At 53.4% G+C, this 26223-nt stretch overlaps 1 protein-coding gene across 4 annotated transcripts in view; it reads right to left on the minus strand.

The window, feature by feature from the left end:
- Positions 1-1731: 1731 nt before the first annotated feature.
- MBP (myelin basic protein) overlaps positions 1732-26223 on the minus strand; it is an 85424-nt gene continuing 60932 nt past the window's right edge. Inside the window, exons 5-10 of one of the 4 annotated variants that reach the window (XM_019715598.3) lie at positions 23565-23642; positions 10764-10871; positions 9687-9722; positions 9261-9293; positions 5716-5832; positions 1732-3216 (exon numbers count right to left, since the gene is read on the minus strand). In XM_019715598.3, the coding sequence (XP_019571157.2) occupies positions 3172-3216; positions 5716-5832; positions 9261-9293; positions 9687-9722; positions 10764-10871; positions 23565-23642 (417 nt within the window). In that variant the 3' untranslated portion in view covers positions 1732-3171. The remainder of the gene's footprint in view (positions 3217-5715; positions 5833-9260; positions 9294-9686; positions 9723-10763; positions 10872-23564; positions 23643-26223) is intronic. The other 3 variants (XM_019715607.3, XM_074339821.2, XM_074339822.2) reach the window with 3 other exon arrangements.

The following is a 26223-nucleotide window of genomic DNA, read 5'->3' on the forward strand; positions in this document are numbered from 1 at the left end:
GAACTGTTTCATGGTCTGTTTATACGTTGGATGATATTTATTTAATCCAATTTTGTATTAGAAATGGATAGTTATGCCAAAAGCCACTGTGCCGGCCTTAAGAATAATAAAAATAGTTTTTGTATTATTTGAAAGCTCCTGTATATTTACTTGTTTGGGCTTTGGGTGAGTTGTAACTGTTTAAAGATGGATCTTTCCTTTATGTACCATTTTCAGCGTGAGTTAGCTCACAGAGCTGCTGCCTTGGCAATGAGCTCAGATCCCCGGGTTGGAATAGTGTGAGGACGTCTTATTTTCTGTCCTTGAGGGTATTTTACACTTTCTCTCTCGTTGGTAAGACATTTGAAAGTGACTTGAAATGAAGTGAAAATCAATCATAATACCAGTATCTGTTCCTGAGATGGGAGGGGATCGGACTTTCCCGGAAGTACCAATGGAGTTAGCTCATATTATCGCATCTAGTCCTTTGTAAAGATATGTTTTCAAACTTTTGTTAAGTTCGTAGTTTATAGAGCCATTATCCTGTCGAAATAACAAATTAAGGATCTCTTTCTTCTTAGTTCACTTTATTTCTACCACAGACTGGGGACTCCATACACTTTTGCACTGAAGTAGCTCAAGTGATCTGACTCCTCCCTGGGCTCTGCTCAGAGGGAAAGGGAAGAAGCTGATTCCACCTCCTTGCTTGTTTGTCCCGAGGGGGATATAGCTCTACTGTTTTAAATATGGTGGGCGGAGGAAGGTGTGTTCTTTACCAGATGATGGGAAATTTGTTCCCTGTACAGTGGATTGCCCCAACTATTGAAAATGCTTCACCAGATGAATTTTTCAAGAATGCTTGGCTGTGTTACAATGTAAGGGCGTTTGTATTTAAACACAAAGGCATGTGTTTGCCGAGCCCCCTGGGCACTGTAGAGCCGCGGCAGGGTGAGTCGGGATCGCAGGTCAGCGTAGCCCGCACCGACCATTTGTAAAATGTAATTATATTTGTAGGACGCTGCCGATTCCTCAGTCGGAAGGGGTTTGGACAGAGAGGAGGAGGAAGGGGTGTCGGCATTGGCTTGGAGTCGCACCTGCACACGGGGGCTGCCCACTGCCCACCGTCCGGCTCTTGTGTTGTTAGACAGAAACAGGCCGGGGTCTGGGGGGCCCCGCAGAAATGAGCTGGTGTCCGCCCACCATCGTCTCAGACGGGGCCTTCCCTTGCTAAGTTTCACAAATTCAGATCATTTCTTACAGCCATAACTGAGACAGAAAAGAACCTGTGGTTTTGTTAAAAGCAAAACATGATTTTTTTTAAAGGTTTTGTTAAAAGCAAAACGAAAAATGATTTCAGTTAATCTTGAAAGATAATTCTTATAGCCAAAGCAACTATGAACAAAAATTTCTCAAATCACTTATTTCTGTCAATGTTCCTGCCAGTACAGTGTGGCCAAAAGTAATTTTTCAAAGATCCTGCAGTTCACACCAGCTGGGTGCTCACAATGGTGAGATAATAAAAGGTGAGTGGACTTTGAAACATCATTTAACGGTAACTTGAGAAGTCCTTTCCTGGGAGCCGGAATCGATGCCCTGACCGGACCCCGTGCACTTTGTCTTGCTAACGTGTAAACCGTGAGGTGAGACCAGCATCTGCTGGGACGGCTTATGTCCACACATCCACTCTGAGACGGGACAATCGCTTTACGGGGTCACGTTCTAGAGACCACAATGAGAGAAACACGGCGCCAATGTCATTAAAAGTTTATTACTTGATTTCACTACTCAAGAACAGTAATTTCCGTGAGACCTGCGGTCACAGCACTCGCGGCTGCGCGTCTTCTCGAGTAGTGCCCACTGAGAGCATCAGCTCCGATGCAGAGGGCTCGTGTCCAGCGATTTGGAAGTTTTGTTTCCGAAATGTTCTTTATGTTTCTCTTATCACTGAGGCTATGTGTTAATAGACATTGTGTTAAACCCACACTCGACATTCAGAGTTAGAACAGGATTAGAGGGCTGCACTCGGCATTACGTGGGCTATTCCATCTACGGGAGACCTATGCCCCTGGGGGCTCTTTGGAAGGTGACAAGGTGCCAGGAGACGCTGAACTCACAAGGCAGAGTCAGTACGTTATGGAGGGGAGCAGGGGAGTGTCAGCTCATGTTAGAAAGGAGTTTGCTTCAGAGGACAGCTCCTCCATGCTCGGATGGCCGACCAGGCCCAGCCATGTGTCTAGGTCAGGGGCAGGGACAGGGCAAAGGCAGGCCCCCCACTAGGCCTAGTCACTCAGCACGCTCACTTCTAGGAGACAAGCAGAAGGAGGTTAGTGTTTGCCATGTGCACTGCCATGCCGAGCGCACCACCGGTCACGTTTGGCTCCCCATGTGACCAGTGTGACACTGCGCGGCTACCCAGAAAACTACAAGTCCCGCTTTCTCTGTGCAGGGCTCCCTGAGCCCCCAGCCGGCCGGCTCTGGGGAGGAGGAAACAGGTGGTTTGTGGAGGCCGCTCTGGTTCCCACTGTGCCGTCACCTGATTTCCAAGATCCCGTTTCCTGCTCGAGGCCACCGCCCAGCCCCTTTGCCTCCTCATCCCCTCTCTGTCACACACGAATCCAGCCAATTAGGGGGTGGGAGCAGCCCACCGGCCCTGTGTCCACCACATCACACTGTCCTAAGCTGCCCGCCCGCATCTCACGTACCGAAGCCCCCGTGGGGTGAAGCCACTCCTGACTGCCTGATCCTGTTAGGAAAATGAGGTGCCTTGGGGGAGACAAGGGGCAGGAGAAGAAACCAAAGGAAGCACGGATCGCCAGCCCCACCACCCGCACGCGTCCTGTGTCCACAGCAGTGTCTCCTGGGAGTGCCTGAAGCCGAGGGCGGGAGAGCACGCAGCACGAAGCCAGGGATGGAGGGGTGAACTGGAGGGACGTCGCCGTGGTCTGAGACCCCAGGACACTTTATCTTGAGTTGTACAGTAGTGACCGTTTAACCGTTTTGTGTTTGCGTTTTCTCCATGTAGCTGCTGGCCAGACATTGCCGGGGGATGCGCTGTGGCTGGCCCTCGTGTGCTCAAATCCAAGGCGTTAGGAAGAGGTCATTTCTAGAAGTAGGGGTTTACGGGACTGGTTAAAATTGTAAGGCAGGGATATTAAGAAGCCGAGGACAGGGTTCAGGAGCAGGAGGGTGGCTTCAGCGTCTCGCCATGGGCGATCCAGACCGACTATCTCTTCCTCCCTGTGGAGAAGACACAGCGTTAGGTCAGCGCTGGGCCACCTGCACACCTCCCCCTGCTGGTCCCCTTTCCTGGAAACCTGGCGCCAACCATCAAGGGCTGTCACTTGGATCTGCTGCTAGAAATGATGCCGCGTGAAGCTATCTTTCCATTCCGCACAGCCTTCTGAATTTTCAAGGACCTGAAGACCTACGTCGCGTAGGGCAGGCTTGTCCTGAATAGTTCTGACTTCCCCCCAAAGCAGAGACCTGCCAGCACCACAGGATCTACACGTGCGGGGTCTGCACGCACACGCTACTGAGTCTGTCGGTATCGTGTGTCCCAACCACCGGACACACCACATGTGACTCAACACTGAGTTAAAGGTGAGGGACCAACTCATCCCACCATAGACTGTAAACTCTTGATGTTTTAATGAGCCAAGTAGCACCTTACACAGGACGAGCCACTGTGCTTGGAGGGGGAGGTGAGCCTGTACCTGGGAGCACCTGGGACTCGCAGGGAGCACGGGTCCTGTCCTTGAGCTGTCACATCTCCCAGGCTGATGCCATCAAGCCTCATACAGCAGAACCTTTCAATGTTAAATGAAGTTGCCTACGGTGACCCCACCAGTGGTTCTGAAAACCGGTCGAGAGGAGGAGAGACGCTCCTGTTCTTGTCAGCAACCGAGAACACCTAGAGCACGAGGCGTGTGGGAAGTCACGCCTTCCCCACAACGAGACCACTGTCCTACAAGCCACAGGTGAAGACACACTCACAGAGTAAGACCCTAGCACGCGTGTGCCCACGACCACCGGACGCTGCCGGGGACAGACACAGCAGGACCCTACTGAGCTGTTGTCTGGGGACCACGCACAGACCACCCCCAGCGGCACAATCTCATCTTCCCTTCTGCAGAGGAATTCCTACAAGAAGGCTAATCTCTCATCCAAGAAAGATAAACACGAAATCGGCCACGACTGTTCTTCTCTGGACTGGGTGCCATGGGCATCACAGCGTTGCCCTGCCTTTTCCAGTGGCTTCCCTGTCAGAACAGATGCACTGTCTCCTGGGCTGGCATCTGTCTTCCTCACTACATGTCTCTAGGTTGGAGAGGGGTCGACTGGAACACCTTGGGCGTAGTCGTGACTGTGGCGGCGGCTGACGCAGCACCAGGCCGCCGGGCAGGGAAGCCGGTGGTCTTGTTTGGCTTGAGAGGAGGTGAACACGGTGGCTCAGGCGGCTATTCCAACGGGGACATGGAATGAGCGAGCGATCATTCCTACTGCCATGAACATCCGCTCTGTGTTCAGGGTGACATGTGCTCTCCTCTTGATGAAATCAGTGTGGGAACTCCAATGCCCCATGAAAGGGGCGCCATGTCACCACTCAGGGACCATCCCACTGCCCTGCAGCTTTAAGCCCTGAAGTGTTTACGTGTTGCTGGAGCCTCGGCTCTGCAGCCACAGAATCCACAGGTCTCCCTGATGGTCTGTCCAGTCTAAGGAATTCAGAATCCAGTTCCCATTTTTGCTAATCTCTGCCGGGAACGCACAACTGGTTTTTCAACACCAAATGTAAGTTATAAATCACACTGTGCCAGTCTCCCCCTGGAGCCCCTGTGACTCCGCCTTGCAGAGTCACTGTCAAAAGCCCTCAGGAGGCTCACAGGGCTTACCTTTCCCACCCCGTGTCCTTCTGGCTGCTGCTGCTCATTCCACATCACGCACCCTCATCACCTCCCTCCTCCTGAAGCCTTTTGTGTTCTCCTTTGGTCTGGAGAAAACTGTCCCCGGGCTGTGGCCAGCGAATGCCAGCTGCTCTGGAGGCCTGTCTGGCCACCCTTCCTGGAATGGTAACCACCTCTCACACACAGGTACACAGCGCTCTCAGCCCCTTCCTGCCTTTCCCTCCATAGCTCGTGCTGGGGACGTACAGATGACCAGAGGACATTCTGAGATCTCCGGCTTCTCAGCACAATTGTCGTCACTATTAGAATAACATCAGCTGCTGTTTCTGTGCGGAACCTGCAGGCACCCTGTGACCACGTTGTCCTTACCACCTTTTACTGTCACTATGGTTTCTGTCCATGTCACCCTACTTTATGGAGCAGGAAACCGAGGCTCAGAGAGGTCACAGGCCAAGGACACTCAGACAACAAATCTGGGCCTTGTTCTATGTCACTCCAGCATCATAACCAACGGGACAGGCCACCTGAGTGTTTCTGAGGATGCCTCGCCTGGTCCAACCATCCCCGTCTTGTCACCTTGTCCTGCTCATTTCCTGGGGGGCAAAGATGCTGCCGCCTGGGCCAGGAGCCACCTGACCTTCCAGCTGAGTCAGCGTCTGCAGCCACAGCCCCCGGCACAACTGTGGCCTCGTGCCCCCACCTGTCCTCAAGCTCCCCTCGGAGCTGGCCCCGTGCGGTGCTGGCTCAGAACTCCTGAGAGAATGCAGCGAAGAGGCCGCCCACCCGCCCACCCACCCACACCAGCACCCCAGACCCTGGCTAGCTACGTTACCAGTTTGAAGATTCTGGAAAGCGTGCTCTGGGCGTCAGCCCTGAACCCCTTGTGAGCCGATTTGTAGTCGGCAGCTCTGCCCCCGTAGCCAAATCCGGGCTTCTGCCCCTCGGCTCCCTGCAAGACAAGGACACCGTGCTCTGCTTCCAGCCTGTCCCCAGGATCCCCACCCCCAGTGGCCGGTGACCCGGGGGGCTCAGTGCCCTCCCTCCACATCTGTCAGCTGCTGGCCTGGGCCAGGCTCTGTTACGAGATGTTCCCCAGATGCTCTCGTTCCAAAGGTCAGTGTTTTTTTCTACAACAGCTGCCTCCCTGCTTCACGCTGTGTGGTTTTCAGGAGAAGAAAACATCGGCCACACAGGGTAGACAACTTTCGCCCACACGGGTCTGGAGGAAGGGGACACAGGAGATGGCCTGAGCACCCAGGCTGTGTGCGGCCTGTTTTCGGGTGGTTTGTGCAGACCGTGTTCATGTCCACTCTGTCTCCTAGAGACCCAGGGGCAAGGCCTGTGGACTTGGTGAGATTCAGTCACAGCTTCCTAAAGTCTGGGGACAAAGTTTGAGGTCCCTGGCCTAGAGGGGCCTCTCTCGACCATGACCACTATCGTGGCCTGGGGCCTGAGCATGAACGTGGGGTTCTGAGCAGGTGCCCTGGGCTCCGGAGCTGCGGCCACCAAGGGAGGGGCAGGTCTGGGCACCACAGCACAGCCCAGGAGCCAGCAGCCTGGATGGGTCTCAGCCCCCTTCCCTCCACTGTGTGACCGTGGGCAAGTGTGGGACTCTCTCTGAGCTCGTTTCCTCTTCTCTAAAATGGGGAGCATTGCGATCCCTTCCTGACAGGGTGGCTGTGAGGACACCAGCAGTGGGTGTCCCATTCTGAGAATGGAGCTCTGAGCTTGCGGTCACCTGCTGCCTCCAGCGCCCATTCAGAGAGGGTGACACAAGTTTTCTTTGTGGATCATAGTGATATCAAATGGTTGTGGCAATACAAGAATACTTGTGTCCTGAGTTTATTTTCTAACACGCTTTAGCCGCGATGGGACGTTCCACTGTCAGTGTGAGAAACGGGTGGGACAAGCTCTGGGTGTGCGGCCACGACTGGTAGCACTCGGGGTAAAGGGCGCTCCAGCCTTCGTGCCACATCCCCTGGGGGGCCGAGCAGCCGGGCACCCCCAGGCTGGGGTCTCTGCCCCAGGAGCTCTACTCGGAGGGCAAGGTCTGAGGTGTCACTTTGTTTCACCAACAACAAATGGGAGGCTGTGTGGTCCTCTCCTGAGAATTCTAGCAAAGGGAACAAAACCATCTCCTGAAGGAGACCCCAGAGCACTTTCCTTCAGCTTCCAGTCCTTTCAGATTTCATCAGTGTTTCAGGGCTGGAGGGAACTTGGAAACCCTCTCATCCCCCTTTGTGTTAGAGGGACTGGAGGGGCGATCTGGAAGGTTCCAGGTTCTTCTGGTTCCCCTCGCTCATCCCGGGACCAGGCCCATCTGCCCAGGCCCCCCACACAAGCTATTGCCACAGCTGCCTCCTCGTTCAGCCTGGGCTTGGGGACACACATGGGACGTTCAGGTCCCAGGCGGCTACTTGCATGTGAAGATCGGTTTCAAGGTTATCAAGTGGCCTAAGGGACAGGGGTGTGTGGCAGAGAACGTGCAAGCCTGCATACTAGAGGGAAGCCAACGCCGCCCTTGGATCCTGGAGGCTTCCACGGACACGGCCTCTCCACGATGGCACACAGAGGGACGGGTGACAGTTAAAGAGAGCTGCGCCAAAGAGAGACACATGTGACGTGGTAAGAGCCACACTTGCCCCTGCGAACGCTGACTCTATTGTTTTTCTCCCAAAAGAAAGATGCTGAGAAAATTAAATTCAAGGAATGGTTTTCAGATTAATAATGTGCTTGACTCTTCCTCCTTTTCACATTCCTGGTCACATACCTTTGGACCACCTAGAATTTACCAGAAAACATACAACATAGTTTAGAAGACGGAAGTGGGGACTTCAGAACTCCAAACGGGAAGGGAGCCCTGCAGCTCCAGAAAGCAGACGAGCAGGCAAAGGAACTATATAGCAGAGGAGTTTGCTTTGGAGAAAAGAAAACATTGACACACGTGAGTCGGACCAGAAATGGGAGCGAGGCGAGGAACGCAAAGCTCTTGCTTTCTGGCCAGCGGCTGGGTTCAAGTGGCCGGGCAGGAGGCAGGCTTCTGTCCCCACCCCTCCCCACGTGCAGTGGGGACTTTGTGTAAAGTCCAGCGTCCACGCCTGGAAAGCTAAGAGACAGATCAAGGGGTTACTAAAAGGGAGGTTCAGGGTCAAAAATGCATTTCGTTCTTCAGTCTCACCTTGGTCTCCTGCTGGGACAGAAAGTCACAAATTAATTGTCTGAGTGCCAGCCCATGTGAATTTTCTACATTGTCACCGTTTTGTAAAGTCCTTAGGTCAAGAAAAGCTCAAATGTATTGGTATAAAATGTTCCAGCAAATGCATCAGTTCATAATTCAATGTCACAACGTGTTGGAGAAATGCAGGAACTTTACGAAACCTTTCTTCTGCCTCTGTCTGCGTCGTCTTCCCTCCCTCCTTCCTCCCATCCCGTTCTATATTTCCTTCCTTCCTTCTTCCTTCCTCTTTCTTTCTTCTTTCCTTCCTTCTCCCTTCCTTCCCCCCTTTCTTTGCTTCTTCCTTCCTCTTTCTTTTTGAAAAATCCATTCATTCACTGATACGATGTTTGTTACTTGAGCGTCCGGAGTCCATAGGCCTCTACTAGAGAATAAGGATGTCGTGTTCCCAAGATGACCTATTCCTGGCATGTAGGTCAGTGGTTATTCTTCCCTTTGAGTCTGAAATTATACTTTTTATAAAGTAAGAGCCATACCTAATAGTTACTAGTCACTCAGGTTTGTAAGTTTGGTTAGAACATCCTGGTGGGTGTCTTCAGCTGGTTCACTAATACCTGGAAAGTGAACAGATCGCCCACTTAAGTCTTCATGAAAACTTTGTTCTCAGCATTCAAAGCCTGAAATTCCTACGAAGGTTTTCCTGGAAGCTTCAGTTACCACTAACACACAAACCAAGTCTTCTGCGTTACTTGGGTCATCATGAACTGGACAAGTGACGTGACCGCCCTGTCCACTCCTTAGCAGAATCGCTTTCCTCAACAAAAGCCACCCTCTGGTGGTGGCGCTGGCCATGTCGGTGGGCCAGTCAGCCCCAGGCCCACAGGTGTGGGGAGGAAATGAGGGATTTTCTCAAACATGGTCCTGCTCTTCCCTAGGGAGGGGCCTAGTGGGGGGGGAGCCCTGTGGCAGGGGTGCCTGGGGGGCAGGGAGGAAGCAGGGCAAGGACGCCAGAAGGGAAGACCTGGCCCTGGGAAGCCCCTTCTTTTCCCTGGAGGAGAAAGCAGCAGGCAGCTGTGGGCAAGCCGGGCTTTGTGGGAAAGCAGGGTGGGACCGTTAAGCAACGGACACAGCAGAACGTAAAGGTCCAGGGGTCGGAGGACCAGAAAGGAGGGGAACTGCATGAACAGGCATTTGTCACCTACCCAGCTAAATCTGCTCAGGGACCGTCCTCGCCCCTGGATAAGGAAAAGAAAGAAATAATGACATTGTGATCAGTGCAGGAAAAAAGTTCTTGTAATTAAGAAGAAACAGTCAAAACAGTGTATGCTCAGGTGGTAGGCAGTTTTCGTCACATGTGCCCTTTCCAAGGGGTGCCGGTGGCCAGCAGAGCTTCTGGGGCCGATTTCCCATCAGGCTTTAGAGGGAAAGCACCCTAGGATCCATTATCACTGTCTGCGGTTGTGGCAGGAGGGGATGCCCTGTATCTCTCAGCCTGTCTACGAGGGGTCCACGTGATACGACACCGTGGAACCAAGTCAGGCAGCCGACAGTCCACCCCTCTTTTTGGTACATTTCAGGGAAGGTCTATAAATAAAGTGATGATTAATCCAGACATTCAGAGGTCTTACCTTTCCTTGCGATGGAGGAGGTGTGCGAGGTGTCACCTGCAAAGACACAGGATGGTGAGCTGTGGTGGGGGTCTCCCTCCGTCGGAGCAGTGCTGCCCCTCTTTGTGAGGGCCTGGCTTGTGGCGGGCAGCTCAGGTGTGACAGCGTCTAGCACGTGTCAGGCACAGGGCCGCCCACGCTGCCTGGCTCCCCCTCTCAGTCCAGCCCACTGAGAAATGGAGGCTCTGGGAATCTGAAAACAGCCATTGCTCCTCAGATCTTCCAGAACACTCAGGAAATGTTTGTGAAACTCATCGAGAGGCCCTGCAACGAGGGAACTGATCCCTCTTGGTGTGTGTCCTGTGACACACTTGTGGAGACCGTGAACGTCACGTCTCCATGGTCCTTTTTTCGGGAGGGAAGTAAAGTGTCCCCTGATATTCCGAGCTTCAAAGGGACACCCTCACCTCTGTGGCTCCTAAAAGTCACTTGTCAACATGGAAACTATCATCTTACAATGTCAGCTGAACAGAAAGTTTATAACTAAGAGCTTGTGGTTTTGCTTTTGTTTTTAAGACTTTATTGGTACATTATGGTTATAACTAAAGTCCACAGTTTCCACCATGGTTCACTCTCTGTCGTACAATCTAAGGATTTTGACAAAGGAATGAGGTGTATCCACCATCACTGTGTCAAACAGATGACTTCCACTGCCCCAAGTGTCCTGGGCGCCCCATTCACCCCGCCCTCCCCCCAGCCCCTGGCAACGACTGAGCTTTTAACTGTCTCCATGTTTGCAAAGTTCTATTTTTAAAGTACGCTCTCACTCATAGTAGTTTAGTCTCAAAGGAGTGAGTTCTTTGGTAGAATGTGTAGTTCAGTAAGCGACAGATGTAGTTGGGACCTTGGGACCAGGAGCCAAGTCTGAGCTCCCAAGGCCAACCCCACTGTGAGGAGGAGAGAGCGCCATCAGGGGATGTACCTAAGGGTTAGAGCTCAGAGCCCCCTGGATACACTCAGGCCCCCGGTGACTGTGGCCGTGGCCAGCCCCTCACCTCCCCCACCCCAGCCTGTCACTCGCAGTGTGGGTCCACTCACAATGTTCTTGAAGAAGTGGACCACAGGGTTCTCGTCCTGCGGCCGGCCGTGCTGGGACTTCTGGGGCAGGGAGCCGTAGTGGGTGGTTCTTGCCGCATGGTGTGCATCCTGAAACACAGGCGCAGTGGCCTCAGGACAGGCTGTCCCCCCGTCTTGGGGCACTGCCTCTCCACCCCCTGGCACGGCCTCATGCTAGGAAGCCACTGAGGGGCCACCAGACACGCCTGCGGCAGGCAGGGACTCGGACAGGCTCTCTGGCTGTGAGACTGCACCGTGCTGGGAGGTGTCTCCGTTGCTGAGTCTGTGCCTGGCTCCCCGACATCACATAGGAGGCCGAGGGGACGGGAAGGCTGCTGTTTAAGTGTGACTCCATCTGACATAGGGGCCGGGGAGGCAGGGCATCAAAAGGGAAGTGTCGTTTCCCTGAGCTTCTGATTTGGATGAAGGAAAATGCTCAGGAATTGCACAAAACAGCCAGAGCAGCAAAGACAGGCCAGCCAGCAGCTTTGAGAACCAGCCTGGTTCTCAAAACCAGTGACTCAGGTCACAGTGGCACTGAGTCTGCCCAGGCTGGGGCGGCCACTTCCACATCTTGAGCACAGAGGGAAGGACTGATGGGTTGACTGTATGAGGCCCATTCATAACCAACAGAACCAGAACCTTCTAGGTCAACAAATGGTACCCAGAAGATGACAAATGAGGGACAGCGACTGTCGTGTTGACAAACCACCTCCGAGGGCAGGGAAGGAAGCGCTGTCTTCGCAGCCTCCACATGTCCCTCCTTGACTGGCCACTGACGGCATGTGCCCACCAGCAGGGACCCTGAAGACACCAGGGAGGCGAAGCACGAGGAGGGAGAGCCGACCGCTTCTGTGGACAAGGGGCTCCATCCTCGGTGCTGACAAGGGGCAAGGGAGGAGCCCGAATGTCCTTGGAGGCGTCCCCGCTGCTGTGTCACTGCTGCTAGAGGTGAGGAATGCGAGCGGATTAAAGCAGGAGACTGCGTGTCATGCAGGGTGTCATGGGGGGTGTCAGTTCCCACTCCCCGCACTAGAACGTAGGACATGGTGAGGCCAAAAGAACACCCACGGAGCCATAGATGGGGGAGTCATACCACTATAGTCTCGCTGGCGGCTGGGTTGGAGACACAGGAAGCAGGAGCCATGCGATTCACAACCCGCTGTCCGCTTCTCTGCCAACTGACCCCACCTGCTAACTGCAATCCGCTTGCTAGCTCAGCCACGGCAGTTATATCAGTGGCCAATGGCTAACTGGTTACAGCTGACGGCCAACTAGTCACAGCTGATGGCCATCTACTACCTGAGCCAGCACCTGTCTATGTGAGGCCGAGAGCCTGGAAACTACTTTCTGGGGCTCTGCCCCCACAACACCCCTTGCACTTGTTCCCGGGCCCACTGTGGACAGTGACGCAAAGCTGGTGGCTCCTCTGATTCTTCCCTTTCCAGCAGAGTTTGCAAGGTGGCTGTCCCTGTCCTTCCCCACAAGCCCCTGCCCCACCGTGTCTAATTTGACTGGTGAGGTTATTAAATACCATTCTAATGGCTTGAAATACAGCGGTACCTCGGTTTTCGAACGTAATCCATCCCAGAAGACCGTTCGAGTTCTGAAACATTTGCAAACAGCCGACAGCGAGGCCTCAGGATTCTGCACTCAGTGGAAGCCGCGTGACATGTTCGACTTCCGAGGCGTGTTCGAAACCGGGAGCATTTACTTCTGGGTTGACAGCGTTCGGAAACCGAAATGTTCGTCAACGGAGACGTTTGAAAACCGAGGAACTGCTGTGATTAGAATGGCCCCGTCCAGTACTCATCCCTTGGTGCTTATGGACCACCTTTCTGCGTGTCATGCACTGCGTTTGGGTCCCAGAAGCACCATGTACCCTTCACTCACCCATCCTGCGATTAAATGAGAAAAATGTCTTAAACTTTACATGGTGGTTTGGGAAGAAATTAATGCTTAGTCATATCACATAGGTCTCACACCATGAGAACTCACTTATGTTGTGAGATATTAACAGTGTTACGTAGATAATAAGCTTCGCCTGTGAATTATGCATGTCTGCTTTGAATGCTAAAGAAAACCATATTTTTTGTGATTTTTCTAACAAATGTGTCAGTCACCAGTCTTCTGAGGCAAAATACATTTAAATCTTTTAAGGAACACATGAAGTTGGTAGGTTGCATTTTAGCTCTTGAAGCTATGAAATCAGGGGTCGTAACTATTCACGCCAAGTGTGATTGGTCTCTCCCGGGTGCTCTGTGCAGAGCTAAGCATGAAATGAGCATGACGGTTGGATTCACATGTAGTTATTTAGATCACTGTTAACACAGAGCCTAACACACAGATCTTAGGTAAATAAAAAATTATTATGGAGTCACGCAATTGCTTTGTTGGGATGCATGGGAGAGTGACTGAGATGCAACTTTGACATGAACTTTTGGGCTGTAAATTGTCAGCTGCACAGATAATTGGATATCACCACATAGTCACAACTGTTCTGTTATCTTATAGTTGCAATGGTCTGTTACTGAAAGGACATTTAGGCCACCACATTTCTAGATACAAACAATGAACAGTTAAAAAGGGAAAAATGTGAAAACACTGCCATCTATAATAGTATCAAAGAAACAAAATATTAGTTGTCAATCTAACAAAACAGGTATAGAATCTTTACGCTAAAAAATGCTGGTGGAGGAAATCACAGACGGTGTTAGTAAGTGGAGAGACATGCTGTGCTCACGGACTGGAAAAGTCAGCAGAGTCAAGATGCCAGTTCTCCCCAAACTGATCGACAGACTTAACTAAGCTCCAGACTTAATGCCAGCAAGCTTGTGTTTAGATACGGACAAAGGGATTCTAAAACCATAGGGAAATGAGATGCGACCAAAACAGGCAAACGACCGAAAGAAGGATACATGGAGGGTTTCCATCAGCTGATTTTACAATTTCCTGCACAGTTACAGTGATGACGCCGAGTGCGGTGGGGGGGACGGGACTCTGCAGAAACAGACCCACAGGAGTGCGACCCATTGACCTTTGACAAAAGGTGCAAAGACAATGCAGTGGACAGAAGGTAGTCTTTTCAACAAATGGTTTTGGAACGATTGGACATCCATATCCAAAAAAGGGCTGCAACCCAACAGTCACACCTCACACAAGAATTAACTCAAAATGGATCATAGCTTTCTATCCATAATGTAAAACTATACAATCTTAAAAGAAAACTTAGAAGGAAACCTTCAATGACCTGGGAACCTGACACCAAAAACATGACCCATAAAAGAAAAAATTGGTAAATTGGACTTCATCAGAATCTAAACTTTGTTTTGCAAAAGACACTGTTAAGAGAATGCAAAGACAAGCTACAGAATGAGAGAAAATATTTGCAAATCACATCAATGACAAACAACTTGAAGCTAGAATAAGTAAAGAACTCTCAAAGCTCAATGGTTTAAAAAAAAAAAAAAAAAAGCCCAGTGAAGAAATGGCCAAAACACTTAAATAAGCACTTCATCAAAGAGGAAGACGGGCAGAAGGCGAGGCAGCCCGCGAAGGGATGCTCCGCGTCCTGAGCCATCAGGGAGATGTGTCCTGAGACACAGTGAGGCGTTTCTCACAGGGCTGGTCGGATACTTACCATGGGACCCAGCAACACTGCTTCCTGCTTTTAGCGATAGAAGAAAAACCAAATATTTTGGGAAGTGGCCTTTATAATGCATATCTTAGCAATTTTTTGAGGGGGAAAATAATTTAAATCTTCCATGAAAACTTAGGATCATCAAGAATCTGTGCGTGAGTGTCTCTCGCAGTCCACGTGGTGGGGGCTACTCACTCAGCAATAAAAAGGAACAAACTTGGTGTGTCAACAACTCAGAGGCATCTCCATGGCCTTGACTGAGCGATGGAAGGCATTCTAGAAGGATGTCATACGTGCCATTTCATCTACGTGACATTCTCCAAGTGATGAAACCATAAAGAGATGACCAAAGCGGTAGTTGCCAGGGGTGGGGGCAGGGAAGGGTGTGATGTGACCATGAAGTGAAAGCAAGAGGGAAGTTTTGGGGGGATGTACCCCTACTGTGGCGGCTGCTACAAGAAACTATACACGTGTTCAAATTCACAGACCTGTACAGCAAAAACAAGGCAGTGTTACTGTGTGTTAACATCTAAAATACAATAAAATAAAAAGGCCATTTCGCATGGTCGAGCGTAATGCAGGCAGTTACATCTTTACATGAGTTTGCTACCTGGACACCCCTGCACAGGTAAGGCTGGTCTCCCTCTAAACACATGCCTGTCATTTGCATCTTGGACACCAAAACCTGTGTGACCTGAGCAAGCCACTCTGTGTGTGTGTGTGGGGGGCTTCTGTTTCCTCCTGTGTGAAAGGATGTGGCTGAAACAGACTCTCTGAGAAAGTCTCAGCTTGAAAACGTTGCTAAGGGGCCACTGAGACGAGCAGCCAAGAAAAGAAAGATAATGGTCCAGTGTGGTTGAAACTCAGGGCGTTTCCTCGGATGCTGGGCCTGGGGTTTGCGCTGTTTATTTACGTGTCACTAAAGAGCTTTTGTGGTGGGCCCAGGAAGCAAAGCTACGGCTCACACCTCGGTTGCCGTGGCGAGACGCCTTTACACAGTGGCAGAAGGGGCTGCTGTACCTGAGTCACCCCTAAGTTTTTCTTATTGTGCTAAACACGAGCATGTAAAAGTGACCGTCTTCACCATTTCTAAGGGCTCAATGCCGTGGCATTAGGTACAGTCACAGGGTCATGCCACCGTCACCACTGGCCATCTCCAGGACTGTGTCATCTTCCTAAATGATACTCTGTCCCATTAAACAACAACTCCCTGACCCCCGGCCCCGGCACCGTCTACTTTCTGTGTCTAGGATGTGACTCATCCAGGGCCCTCACAGAAGTGGGATCACACAGGGTGCGTCCCCTGGTGCCTCGCTTCTGTCACTCAGCGTCGTGTCCTCCAGGTCCGTCCATGTGATACGTGTGTCAGGACGCCCTTCCCTTCTAAGGCTGGATAGTGTTCCACTGAGTGTGCAGCCAAGTTTGCAGATCAGCCTCTGATACCTGGGAGAGGGTTGCCAGACCCCTGCTCTCCTTCCCCTGACAGCCTGGACTGAAACTGACTGGCAGTGACACTTTGGGCAGATGCTGGCGCCCATCACAGCACTGGAACCATCGTGAAAGCCTGGCTGCTCTGAGGGGAGAGGTCCACGGCGCAGCTCAGGGGGACGCCCTCTTCTTGGAGAGTGGCCGGTCGACCCATCATGTCTCTGGGTGGGGGGCCAGTTCATGGTCAGAGCAGGGCCAGCCTGCGCCCAGGTAGCTGCAGGAGCCCCTGAAGGCCTGGCCAGGTACTTTAAAACCTGTGGGTCTGGGCCTATTTGTTGTATGTTACGATTTATGGGGAGTGGGTGGTTGTCATTTCCTCATGTCTCACTGTAAACCAGGTGACCCGTTTCCTAGGCTGGGGGAGCCGGGAGGGCGCTTGCCTGGAGGAGAAAGGTGAGCACGGGAGAGGTGAAGACGGGGAGGTTCTTGGGGGCGCAGGTGACCTTCAGGGCCTCACAGTCCCGCTGGGCCGGCTGCCGCCGGAAGGTGTGGGGACACGGGTGAAAGGAGGCAGGGGAGTGTCCCAGCTAAACCCTCGGGCCTCGGGCCGTCGGTGTCCTCCCCTTGCTTCTCCACGTCCTCAGCCGCTGGCCGCTTCAGAAATGCTTGTGACACACACACAAGGTCCCTTAGAGAGGCCGCTGAAGTCAGGCTCCTTAATGAGGCAGGACTTTTGTGGCTTAGTTTTAAAGACACAAGTTTGGCAATTCTCTGATGAAGCACTTTTTAACCGTGTGCACCGAGGTTTAAAAAAAGCTGAACTGGTTCACGTTTTATGGCCATCTGCCAAGACTGGTGTCTCTCGTCGAGGTCTGTCCCCTTCCAAGCAGCTTTTTACTCTGCTGGTGATAAAAAGACAACGGAGGAGCTCGAGGCCCGGCTGCAGTCAGGCCAGAGCTGGGAGGGACGGCCAGGGCCGCGAGCCGTCGGGACCGGAACCGGCCGTGCACGTGGGAAGCCGCCCCTGTGTCCACTGGTCCCCACACGGGCGAGGCCATCCAACAGGTGGAGCTGAATGTTTGCGACGAGCAAAAGTTTGAAAAAATCATACATGCGCATTATATAAAGATAGCAAGTAAAATTTAAAAGCTGGTAGAGGAAATCCTGCCACCTAGGATGGCCCGCTGACGTTCTGATGGCCCAGCTTCAGGCACAGCAGACAGAGAGCAGTACAGCGCCTGGAAACCTGGGCACAGGGCACAACATCACGTGACACTGGCCTGTCCCTCTTGTGCTACTCGATCGTGTCGCGAGCCTCTTCTCACATCAGTACAGGTTTGCATCATGGTTAACAAAACAACTTCTTGATAGCAGATAAAACAACATTACGCTGAAAAGTTTTAAACCCTGGGAGGAAGGCCACGGGGTAAAGGACAACCTTTTCATTTACCTTTAAGGCAGATTGTTTTTTCCAATCAGCTGTTTCTTTAGTTTCCCCTGCACGTGTGATGACAGCTGTCACCAGCAGGGGGAGCGCGTGCACTTGGTTCGGACCCAGACCGCTTGCTGGTCTGAAAGTCTCAGGAAGGGGTTTCCACCTGTTTTCCAGTTTGCGGCAGAGCTGGGAGGTTTAAAACAAGTCGAACCTGTTAACAATTTACGGTCAACTGGGAAGTAATGGCAGATTAGTTTCACCTGCACAACTGAAGCTCCTGGGCCCCACACAGGGCAGAGTCTCTCCCCAGTGACCAGGCATCTGCACTGTCCTGCGCCTCTGGCTTTGACCAGGGGCAAGTCTGTGAGGTCACCCCCTCTTGGAAGAAAATGCCGATTGTGTAAATAGTAACATTCACTGTGCCTGGGATGTCAGGCTTATAAAAGGGCAGAGGTTCCCAAACGGGCACTCCTTAGAGAGCTCAGCCTGTCTCCATCACGTAGGAAGATGGGGCAGGTGCCACTCACACTCCTGGTCTCGTACACGGGGAGGAGCAGACCAAGCCCCCCCAACGCACACAGTGAAAGGGAGAGAAAGCGGGGGTCAGACAGCACTGAGGGTTCACGCAGGTGACCGGGCAGCGTCAGGGCCGGGCTCACAGCATCTAAGAATGTCAGGTGTTGCAGGGCACCTCATGTCATCACCTCCTCACGGACACGCCTTGTCACTTGGGGCTCTGTAGACGAGGTTTCGGACTTGGGGTTACAGTCAGTCTTACGTCACGCCTGTCATCCTCATGAGCGGGATCACAGAAGTCAGGGATGTAGCCTTGGGTCTGTCAGCACAGAGCCTCCAACGAGTCCCGATATGTCCCCTCAGTACTGGTCACAGGACTTCAGCCAACACTTGTCTTATGAGAGAAAGCTGAGGCCCCGTCATTCTGTTTCATTAATGTGATTAAAACCCTCCCGCCCACCAGCTGGCCAAAAAACACACATCTCTCTGCTGCTTATTCCTTGAATGTACAGGTGGGATGTGACAGAACTTTGCAAACAGCCCCACAGTGGCATTAAGGACGCTTGCCCTTCATTCAGGCAGGTTTGCCAGTCCTCCTGACAGGGCGGAAGTCAAGGGATTTGCATTCTGCTCTCTCCCCCAGAGAAAGCTGTCATTTTGTGGCCCCGCAGACACGCAGATCCGGGCGGTGGGCGCTTGGTCTCTTCACCTGTTTGGACGCACAGAACAGCATCATCTTTTTTCTGAAGTGCTCACTGTAGCTACTGCAGCAGAGCCAGCTGGGGAGTGAATAAAGTGACGTCTTCTTGTGAAGGTGCTCATACAACCAAACGGGCTTGCTCCATATTGTGTTCTTTACACGTGGGCACTGTGACACGTCGTTCACTATGGGACAGAGCGTCTCTGCCCTTTTCCTCCTGCTTTGCATTTCTTCCATGGCCTATGAAGCCTTTTAGTGCCTCAGAAACCTGGTTTAAATGACTTGCCCTCCTGAAGGAGGCAGTAGCATGAACAGCTGCCCCTTTTCTATCGAACGAGTTTCTACCTCGCTGGCCACCCAGTCTCCACGATAAAACTGGGGAGACGTAAACAGCTGGCCTCTGGCTGCCCTGCCTCTTTTAAGCCATTGGAAGGAAAGGATTTGACATCTTTTTGACCCCATGGCGACTAGCCCAGGTGCAGACTAGGTGCCAGTAAAATACATGTTATCTACCTGAGCATGTGTCTTGAAGTTCAGAAGTTTGGGGGTGAAATGACATGTGGGTCTGCAGGCTGTTTGAGCTGGGACATCTCCCTTTCAGGGGTGGTCCAGACAGACGCAGCGTCGATCTCCATGGCTGCAGTTTTATTCCCCACATGCCGACCCCACGACGCGGGAGACATTCTGAGAATCGCCAGACACTGCGGTTCTCTCGCCACCATTTGTTTATCTCAGTGTTTTGGAGGAAGTGATTGCATCATTACTGGTCAAGCAGCTTTGAAGATGCCTCAGGAGGGAGTGTTAGATTTTTCCAGCAAGGTCAGGATGTTTTAGATTTTGCAATCTGGAGAGAATTCTGTTCTGTCTGAATGACATATGCAGTTTACTCTGTGTTTTTGCCCTTTGCAAGTTCTTGAATCATCGACTCGGGTGAGTTTAATTAAAGCCGCGGGCTTTTTTCTTTCTTTCAAGAAAGCTGTGTGATATCAAAACTGTGCAGGCTTTTCTCTATTGCTGGGAAAATCCACAGGCGAAACTTTGATTTAGCTGGAAATTTCAGGTTACCTGGCAGCTGCTCAGATAATAGGTTTCTCCTCAGATGATGGAAGAGGAGAGTGTTGGGGCGGGGGGTGCAGTTTGCTGGCGATGTGGCTTGTGGGTTACTCCTGGTGTCCCGCTCAGGTGGGGCTGTCCCTTTGCCCATGATGACAGGGACCAGTTTCCAAGTTTGAGAGTTTCCACTGTTAGCAAATTGTGAAGCTGCAGGCAGCGAGCAGATGCTGCTGTGTGAGACGCAGGGGGACACGTCTGCCTCCATCCTTGCTGAGGCTTTGCTGCAATGAGGAAACAAAGTCTCCTTGTGTCCTAGGGAGGACGGCTTTGCCTCCATGCTGGGGCGATGCAACAGTGAAATCAGAGACCTCTTGGCAGTCACTAAATGAGGTCTTATCTGGGCAGAGAAAACCACGGAAGAAGTCGAATGTCACAGCCTTGAGCTTCTGCAGGTGAAGTCAGCTTGCGGGGACTACATTTCTGTGACCTGGCACTTGATCATAAAGGAGAACAGTTTCTGACGCCTGGTGTCCCACTGTGTCCTCCTGCTAAGTGGGGCGGATGGCGGAGAAGGTAGGGGGTGGAGAAGCTGGAGGCTGCTGACTGTTTGGTGAGAAGGTCATAAAGCTGGGTGGACACTTTCCACCAGGCAGCCCTGCACGTCCTGCCCACTGTGGCTTAGCGGCCTGGGCTCAGTTGCCCTCACGGCCACCTGCTGAGGCCTCTCCAGTTAGGAGCACGTGACCACAGGAGGGCCTGCAGCACGGCCAGCACACAGGTCAGATGCAGGAGCGTCTGCAGTGCTGGCCTGGGGGTGCCTCAGAAAGCTCACAGCAAAGGGAGCCGGCTCACCGTCCCCTAGGAAAGGCTCATTGCTGCCTGTTTCCCAGACTCAGGATGCCTGGAGCTGGTGGTGAGTGTGACATTGGAGTCCAGCTCTTCTGGAACGCAGAGTCTTCCAGGCTTTCTCTTGTGTCCTTCCAAAGTGGCCAGAGTGGAACTGGACAGAGCAGAGTTGGACATGGGCCTAAACCACCCTGATTTTTCCCTTTGCTTCCAAGCACCCACTTTTCAAAGACCTCAGTGTGGCTAGCGTGTGCAGAAGACTCTCCCAGAACATCAGGTAACTTCACAACCGAGACGGAAACCCACATGGCTCCCCAGGCTGCCTTTATCCGCTTGGAGCTAGGCTGTGTCCTTGTACAGAATGTGGGCAAGCAGTTTAGAGACATGGGCCTGGAAAACATCTTTTGGAAGGAGCAGACAAGCAGCCACAGGCTTTCCAGCACGTGAAGGCCATGGGCAGCGGCGGCCCTCCGTGGCTGGAGCAGACAGCTGGCCCCAAGGGTAGGAATCGGCCTCTCATTGCGTCCACGTGCTCTCCAAGGGCCTTGGTCCACTCTGGGTGCCTAAGGCCAGACCTGTAGGGCCAGCAAAACGTGCAGCCACCAACATCCCTCCACTATGGTCAGAACCATTTATTTGCCAATGATGAAAACCCGGGCTCATCGACCTGAGAAGCAGCAGCCGGAGGCCCCTGGAGTCTGCGCAGGACCAGCTGGGAAGCAGCTGCGTGAGACCCGGTGGCGCAGGCCCTTGGTCGTCCACACCTTTTCCAAACGGCGGGGCTGGGAGATGTTTGAGATGCACAGCCTGACACCACTGGATCTGTGAACTAACTGGTCAGCCTGTGGCCTCAGCCGGAGGCTTTGTCATCCCCGTAAGCCTAGTTCAACTGCCTTTTGTCACAGAACCTCGGGACCACAATGTATTTAAAACCCGTTCAGGGCAACCTGGCCCTTGCAATCCTTTCCCGGTGGCTGGTGCTGTTAAATCTACTCTTGGGTAAACATAACTGCTTTTGTGAAATATGAAAGGCTCCCAGAGTGCCAGAGGAAAACATTCAAAATAGGAAAAGCTCTTTCTCAGGGAGGAGAGCCGGTCCTGGGCTGCTTGGAACCGTCAGTGTCAGCACTTGTGGAGAAGCCACAACCACAGCCCAGGCCACTGCTCTCCCTGCTCGCCAGGCAGAAGCGCGTGATGCACCGTTGGGACCAGTCAGAGCGGACGGCTGGCAGGCACCGAGAGTTTTAGAATAGGGCCCGAGAGTTCTTGCCACCAGTTACAGTTTTGGGGACCCATCAGCCTGGCTCTGGCGTGCCGATTTCGCCTTTGGTCCTGATACTTTTGCATGTTTTAATTCTCTGGTGTGCTTCCTGGCGAGTGGGTCCAAATCATGCTGGGACGGGAATGGGGTGTCCATAAATGAAACTGAAGGGCGGAGGACTCGCCCACTTGGCACAGAAATTGGTCTGCGGTGCTGCTGTTCCTCTGTGATGTTTTAAAGGAGGAAAATGAAGCATCAGGTGCAAGTTTCTCAGCATCACTTGAATGCGGGAGCCCCGGCCGCTCGCCCTCCCCACTCTGGCATTTCTGGTGGCTTCTGTGCCTCTCCGTGGGGAGCTCTGCTTTCTGGTGGCATCATGTCTCCAGTGGAGGACAGGACGGGGCAGGGGGTGTCCGGGGGCATCCACGTGGTTGAAGGGCCCACCTCTGGGGCTTCGCAACCAGACGCTTTGTCAGGCCTCTGCTCTCCCCTCGTGCATGTCAGGTGCTGCAGGACGAAAGTGCCGTTCCCAGGAAGGCATTGGTGCGCAGGCCCTGGCTTCATCTGGACCAGGCCTGAGTGTCCCAGGGTGGTCTGGGCCCTACTAACTTACTGGGAACGTGCTGTCCAACCTCACCTGGATGGAGACTCATGCCCCCACTGGCGCTTCATGGGCAGGTCCTTCCAGGAAACCCAGCAGCCCACAGGCACTACTCAGGTGTCAGGTATCAAGGTCTGGGCCTGGCAGGGGGCCCTGGGGCAGGGTCCCAGGAGATGTAGAAACACCCTGCCCCAGGCCGCCCTACCAGGCCCTGCGATCCCCTTCCTGAACCAGCCACCCTACTTGGGAACTGGCCGCCAGGGAGCTGCCGGCACCCCCTCATTGCTCATAGACCCCCCTCCAACACAGGGTGCAGCCCCCTCTGAAATCAGCACCTAGGAGAGCACTTTGCAAGGGTGGGGCATGTCAGGAGGCCCCTCCCAGCCGCACTGGGAGGGCACAGCTGGTGCCCCACCTGCCGCCTCCGACCTTGTAAGGTAACAGGTGCCTCCCTCCTTTAATTCCAGTTTGAAGAGGAAGGTTCCCCAGGCACAGACGCCTCGCCCCCTCCCACACTTGGGGCTCTTGTCAGAATAATGAGCACTTGTTTTCCACTGTGTATTTTCCCAGGTGACAAGGTGCGGTGCCTACTGTCATCTGAGTGTCCTCAGTGACAGGAGCTCGTGTGTTGGCTGTGCACTGTGCATAAGCCTCCTCTGGGTCACCTGTCCCCTTTCCTCCCTGCTGTTCACAGTCACCCTGTGTCCCCAGCACTCTGAGCAGTGGCCACCACCACACCGGGAGGCGGAGGGCTGAGGACAACGCTTGTCCTCCAGCCTGAGGGGAACTTGGCCGAGCTCAGGTGAGCACAGCACCTGTGACAGACTTCCCAAGGGCACGTGCTATCTAAGAGTTTAATTCCGCTAATATTTACTGAGTGCGCAGTGTCTGTTAGGCACTGGTTCTCACAGATGCTGTGAACGCAGGCGGGTCAGTGCACGGTCTCAGGCCACCTCTGCCCTGGCCCTGAGAAATGGCCCCTGGTCAGCTCTCCCCAGGGGAATGTCCACTGCCCTGACCCACGGGGCCCTTGATGGGCCCGTCCCCACAGGACCCGCCGAGGATTCACACGGCACTCCTCTGAGGCAAGGACTTCCTCTGTCTCTGCACGCTGCCCTTTGCTGGCTCTCCCGCGGAGCTGCCCCCCCGGCTTGGCGAAATGTGACTTACGGATGCCGTAGACGACCTGCTGTGCCCCCTGCACAGGGAGGTGCCCCAGACACTGCCCACCGATGGGGCAGCGGAGGGAACACAGCTCGCGGTGTGGCGCCGGAGGGGCTGGAGGGGCGGGTGCACGTCTTACCTTGTACATGTTGCACAGCCCGGGCTGGCTGCGGGCATGAGGGGGCAGAGGGCTCCTGCTTTGCTTGAGCCAGGGTACCTGCCAGAGGGACACAGAGTGGCCATTTGAGTCCATGCGGGCACCGCTGGCAGAGCCCCAAGTCCTCCAGCAGCACCCTCTCTGAGTGGGCTTGGCAAGACCCCTGGCGGCAAGGAGGGGCATGGAGGTGAGATGATGGACAGTGAGCGGTGGCGGCACAGGGACACGGGGAAGGAGGAGACGGTGGCTCGCGCCCCGAGGACTCAGAGCGGAGGTAGGATGGAAAAAGGAATAAGAGGAAAGATTCAGGGGGAAGCCTGTCCTTTAGAGCCTATTCTGCGCCCTGTTTCTGCTTAGGGGGCCACATTTCCTTGCAATTGTAGCAGGCAGCGGACGGAAGGTTTCTGGGGAACAAGATAGCATCTTCCAGTCCAGTGTAAATGCTAAGAGGGCTTTCGGGGGCCTAAAACGGGGCAGAGAAACGCTACGTCCAGCTCTTCTGTGGTTAAGGTTTTTCTTCTCCAGCAGGGTGTTAGCTGCTGCACTGGGCTCACACGTGGAAGGCACCCTGGCCGGTCGCAGTTAACGGTGGCTGTCGCTGTTGGGCCTTTTCAGGGTGCCACAGAGTACCAGGGACTCATTTTAAGAGAAGCAGAGCGCCCAGCCATGTGGGGTCCCACTTTGCCACGGACACTCTTTCCCATTGTTGGGGAAGGTCAGGAGCCTAATACTTACAGGACTTAACATGCCTTGACCTGGGCTGTGCATCGGCCATAACTCTGTCGCTATAAAGCTTCCTAAACCACATTTGCTGCTGGTTTAGTGTGTTCCCTCTTCTATCAGCTTAAGACAGTCCCTGCCACACCATCCAGCTTTGAGCGATGTGCTTGAGAATATTACTACAGGACCAAGGCAAATGGTCTCCTAGACTGTCCATAGCAAGACGGGGTGTATGGGGCGTGGAGGGGGGGAGGATGTGAGAGAAGAGGGAAAGCCTTGCAGTGGCCAAGAGAAAAAAATCAACAGGTTTCAAGAGATGCCTTGTCTTGGCCACAGATGAAAGGGATTTTTAGAAAACCGGATAACTGCTGGTCATTCACGGAAATAAACAGTAGTGATGACACAGTAGAAAAGTGTGACTGCATTCCAGAAATACTGTAAAGTGAGCACACTGGGTGGGTAGAAGCAAATTCATGGTGCTGGGAGCTCCCATGAGTGAGGTGAGTAGGTGCTTGTTTTAAGGTGTGTGTGGGCGCATGAGCCTGTGGTCGTCTCTGCCGTGGTGAGGCCTGGCGTCCCCAGGGAGCGAGGGCCCTCAGGAGGTGGTGCCCGGTCATCCGTACTGTACACTTGGCCAAAAGGCAAAGGCAAAGGATGATTTCTAATTCGTTTTCCTCTACTTAGGACAGAGTGCATCCTTGGTGGGGAGGAACGTGTCCTTGAGACACTGTTGGGCTGGGCTGGGGCTAAGTGTCCCCACTGTCACATCTGCACATGTCTGGCACTGGCCATGCAATGTGGGCCGGTCAGGGTGGCCGGCCCCTGGGAGCCGAGCAGCCTGCAGTAGATGCAGCCTTAACCCCGACCCCCTAGCAGCCTGTCTGTCCCCCGCGTGGCAGGAAGAGGTTGACAAGCTTCCTTTGCACCCGCGTGAGTGGAGATGTGCTCAGGGCACTGAGGTGAGAACAGGAGGGGACAGCACCCCAACAATGCTGCAGGAGACGACGGCGAGAGCAGCCTCTCGTGGAAACCCTGTGTGCCAGGGCCACGTTTATGGGGACCCCCCAGGATGCCTCGCTTTCCTTCACCTTTTCCTCGCTTTTTACTATTGTTTAGGAAGTAGGATGATTTCAGCGCATGTAAGATGTGCTGACAGACCTGGGGGACGTCTCTGAGCTAGCAGATCATTGCGGACGTCCGTGAGCGGTGCCTGCACATCCTACATGCCGCTCGACGGCTTCATGATTTGCACGTGAGCGCAGTGCCCCATGTGTGCCTAAGATGACAGAGTCCCTCAGATGTCGAGCTGAGCCCCCCATCAGCCCATCAGAACTGCCTGTCACCAAATGACTGATCCTGTTAAAAAAAGGGAAATTGATGATGATGGAAAAGAAATGCTGTAAAATGGACACGTGTTTAAAAGGAGCCGGGTTGGGACAGGGTCTGTGGCAGGACAGCCTGGACGGAGGAGTGGACGACACGTCAGAATTATTTCCATGTCTGCCTTTACTTCCGGTCGTCAGCCCTGACCTTGCCCTTCAGTGCGAGCGCTCACGGCCGTCCTTGAGAAGAGCCAGCCCTCCTGTCCTGTGGACCCTCGAGTGCTTCTCTGACACTCGCCGGGGAGCGCGGACAGGCTGGGTCTTCCGTGCGCTAGTCGCTCAGCGGCTGCTGAGTGCACTGTGCTGCAGACACACCTCAGGATCAGGTCCCCCTCAGGACCCACACCCTCCACGTGCAGACGGCGCCTTGTGGGGACACTGGAATATCACGCAGAGCTACACCCAGAATAGACCAGGACACCAAACCGGCCGTGGAGAGAAATGAACGAAGTGTCTTTGCGATGCAAGTGACACACCGCGACCTCCGTGTGCAGGAGGGCTGGCAACGGCCCCCAGACTCACCTGTTGGTGGCTGTACC

Source organism: Rhinolophus sinicus, chromosome 4 (assembly GCF_057876585.1).
Source record: "Rhinolophus sinicus isolate RSI-liver-muscle chromosome 4, RSI-T2T, whole genome shotgun sequence".
NCBI classification, from domain to species: Eukaryota; Metazoa; Chordata; class Mammalia; order Chiroptera; family Rhinolophidae; genus Rhinolophus; species Rhinolophus sinicus.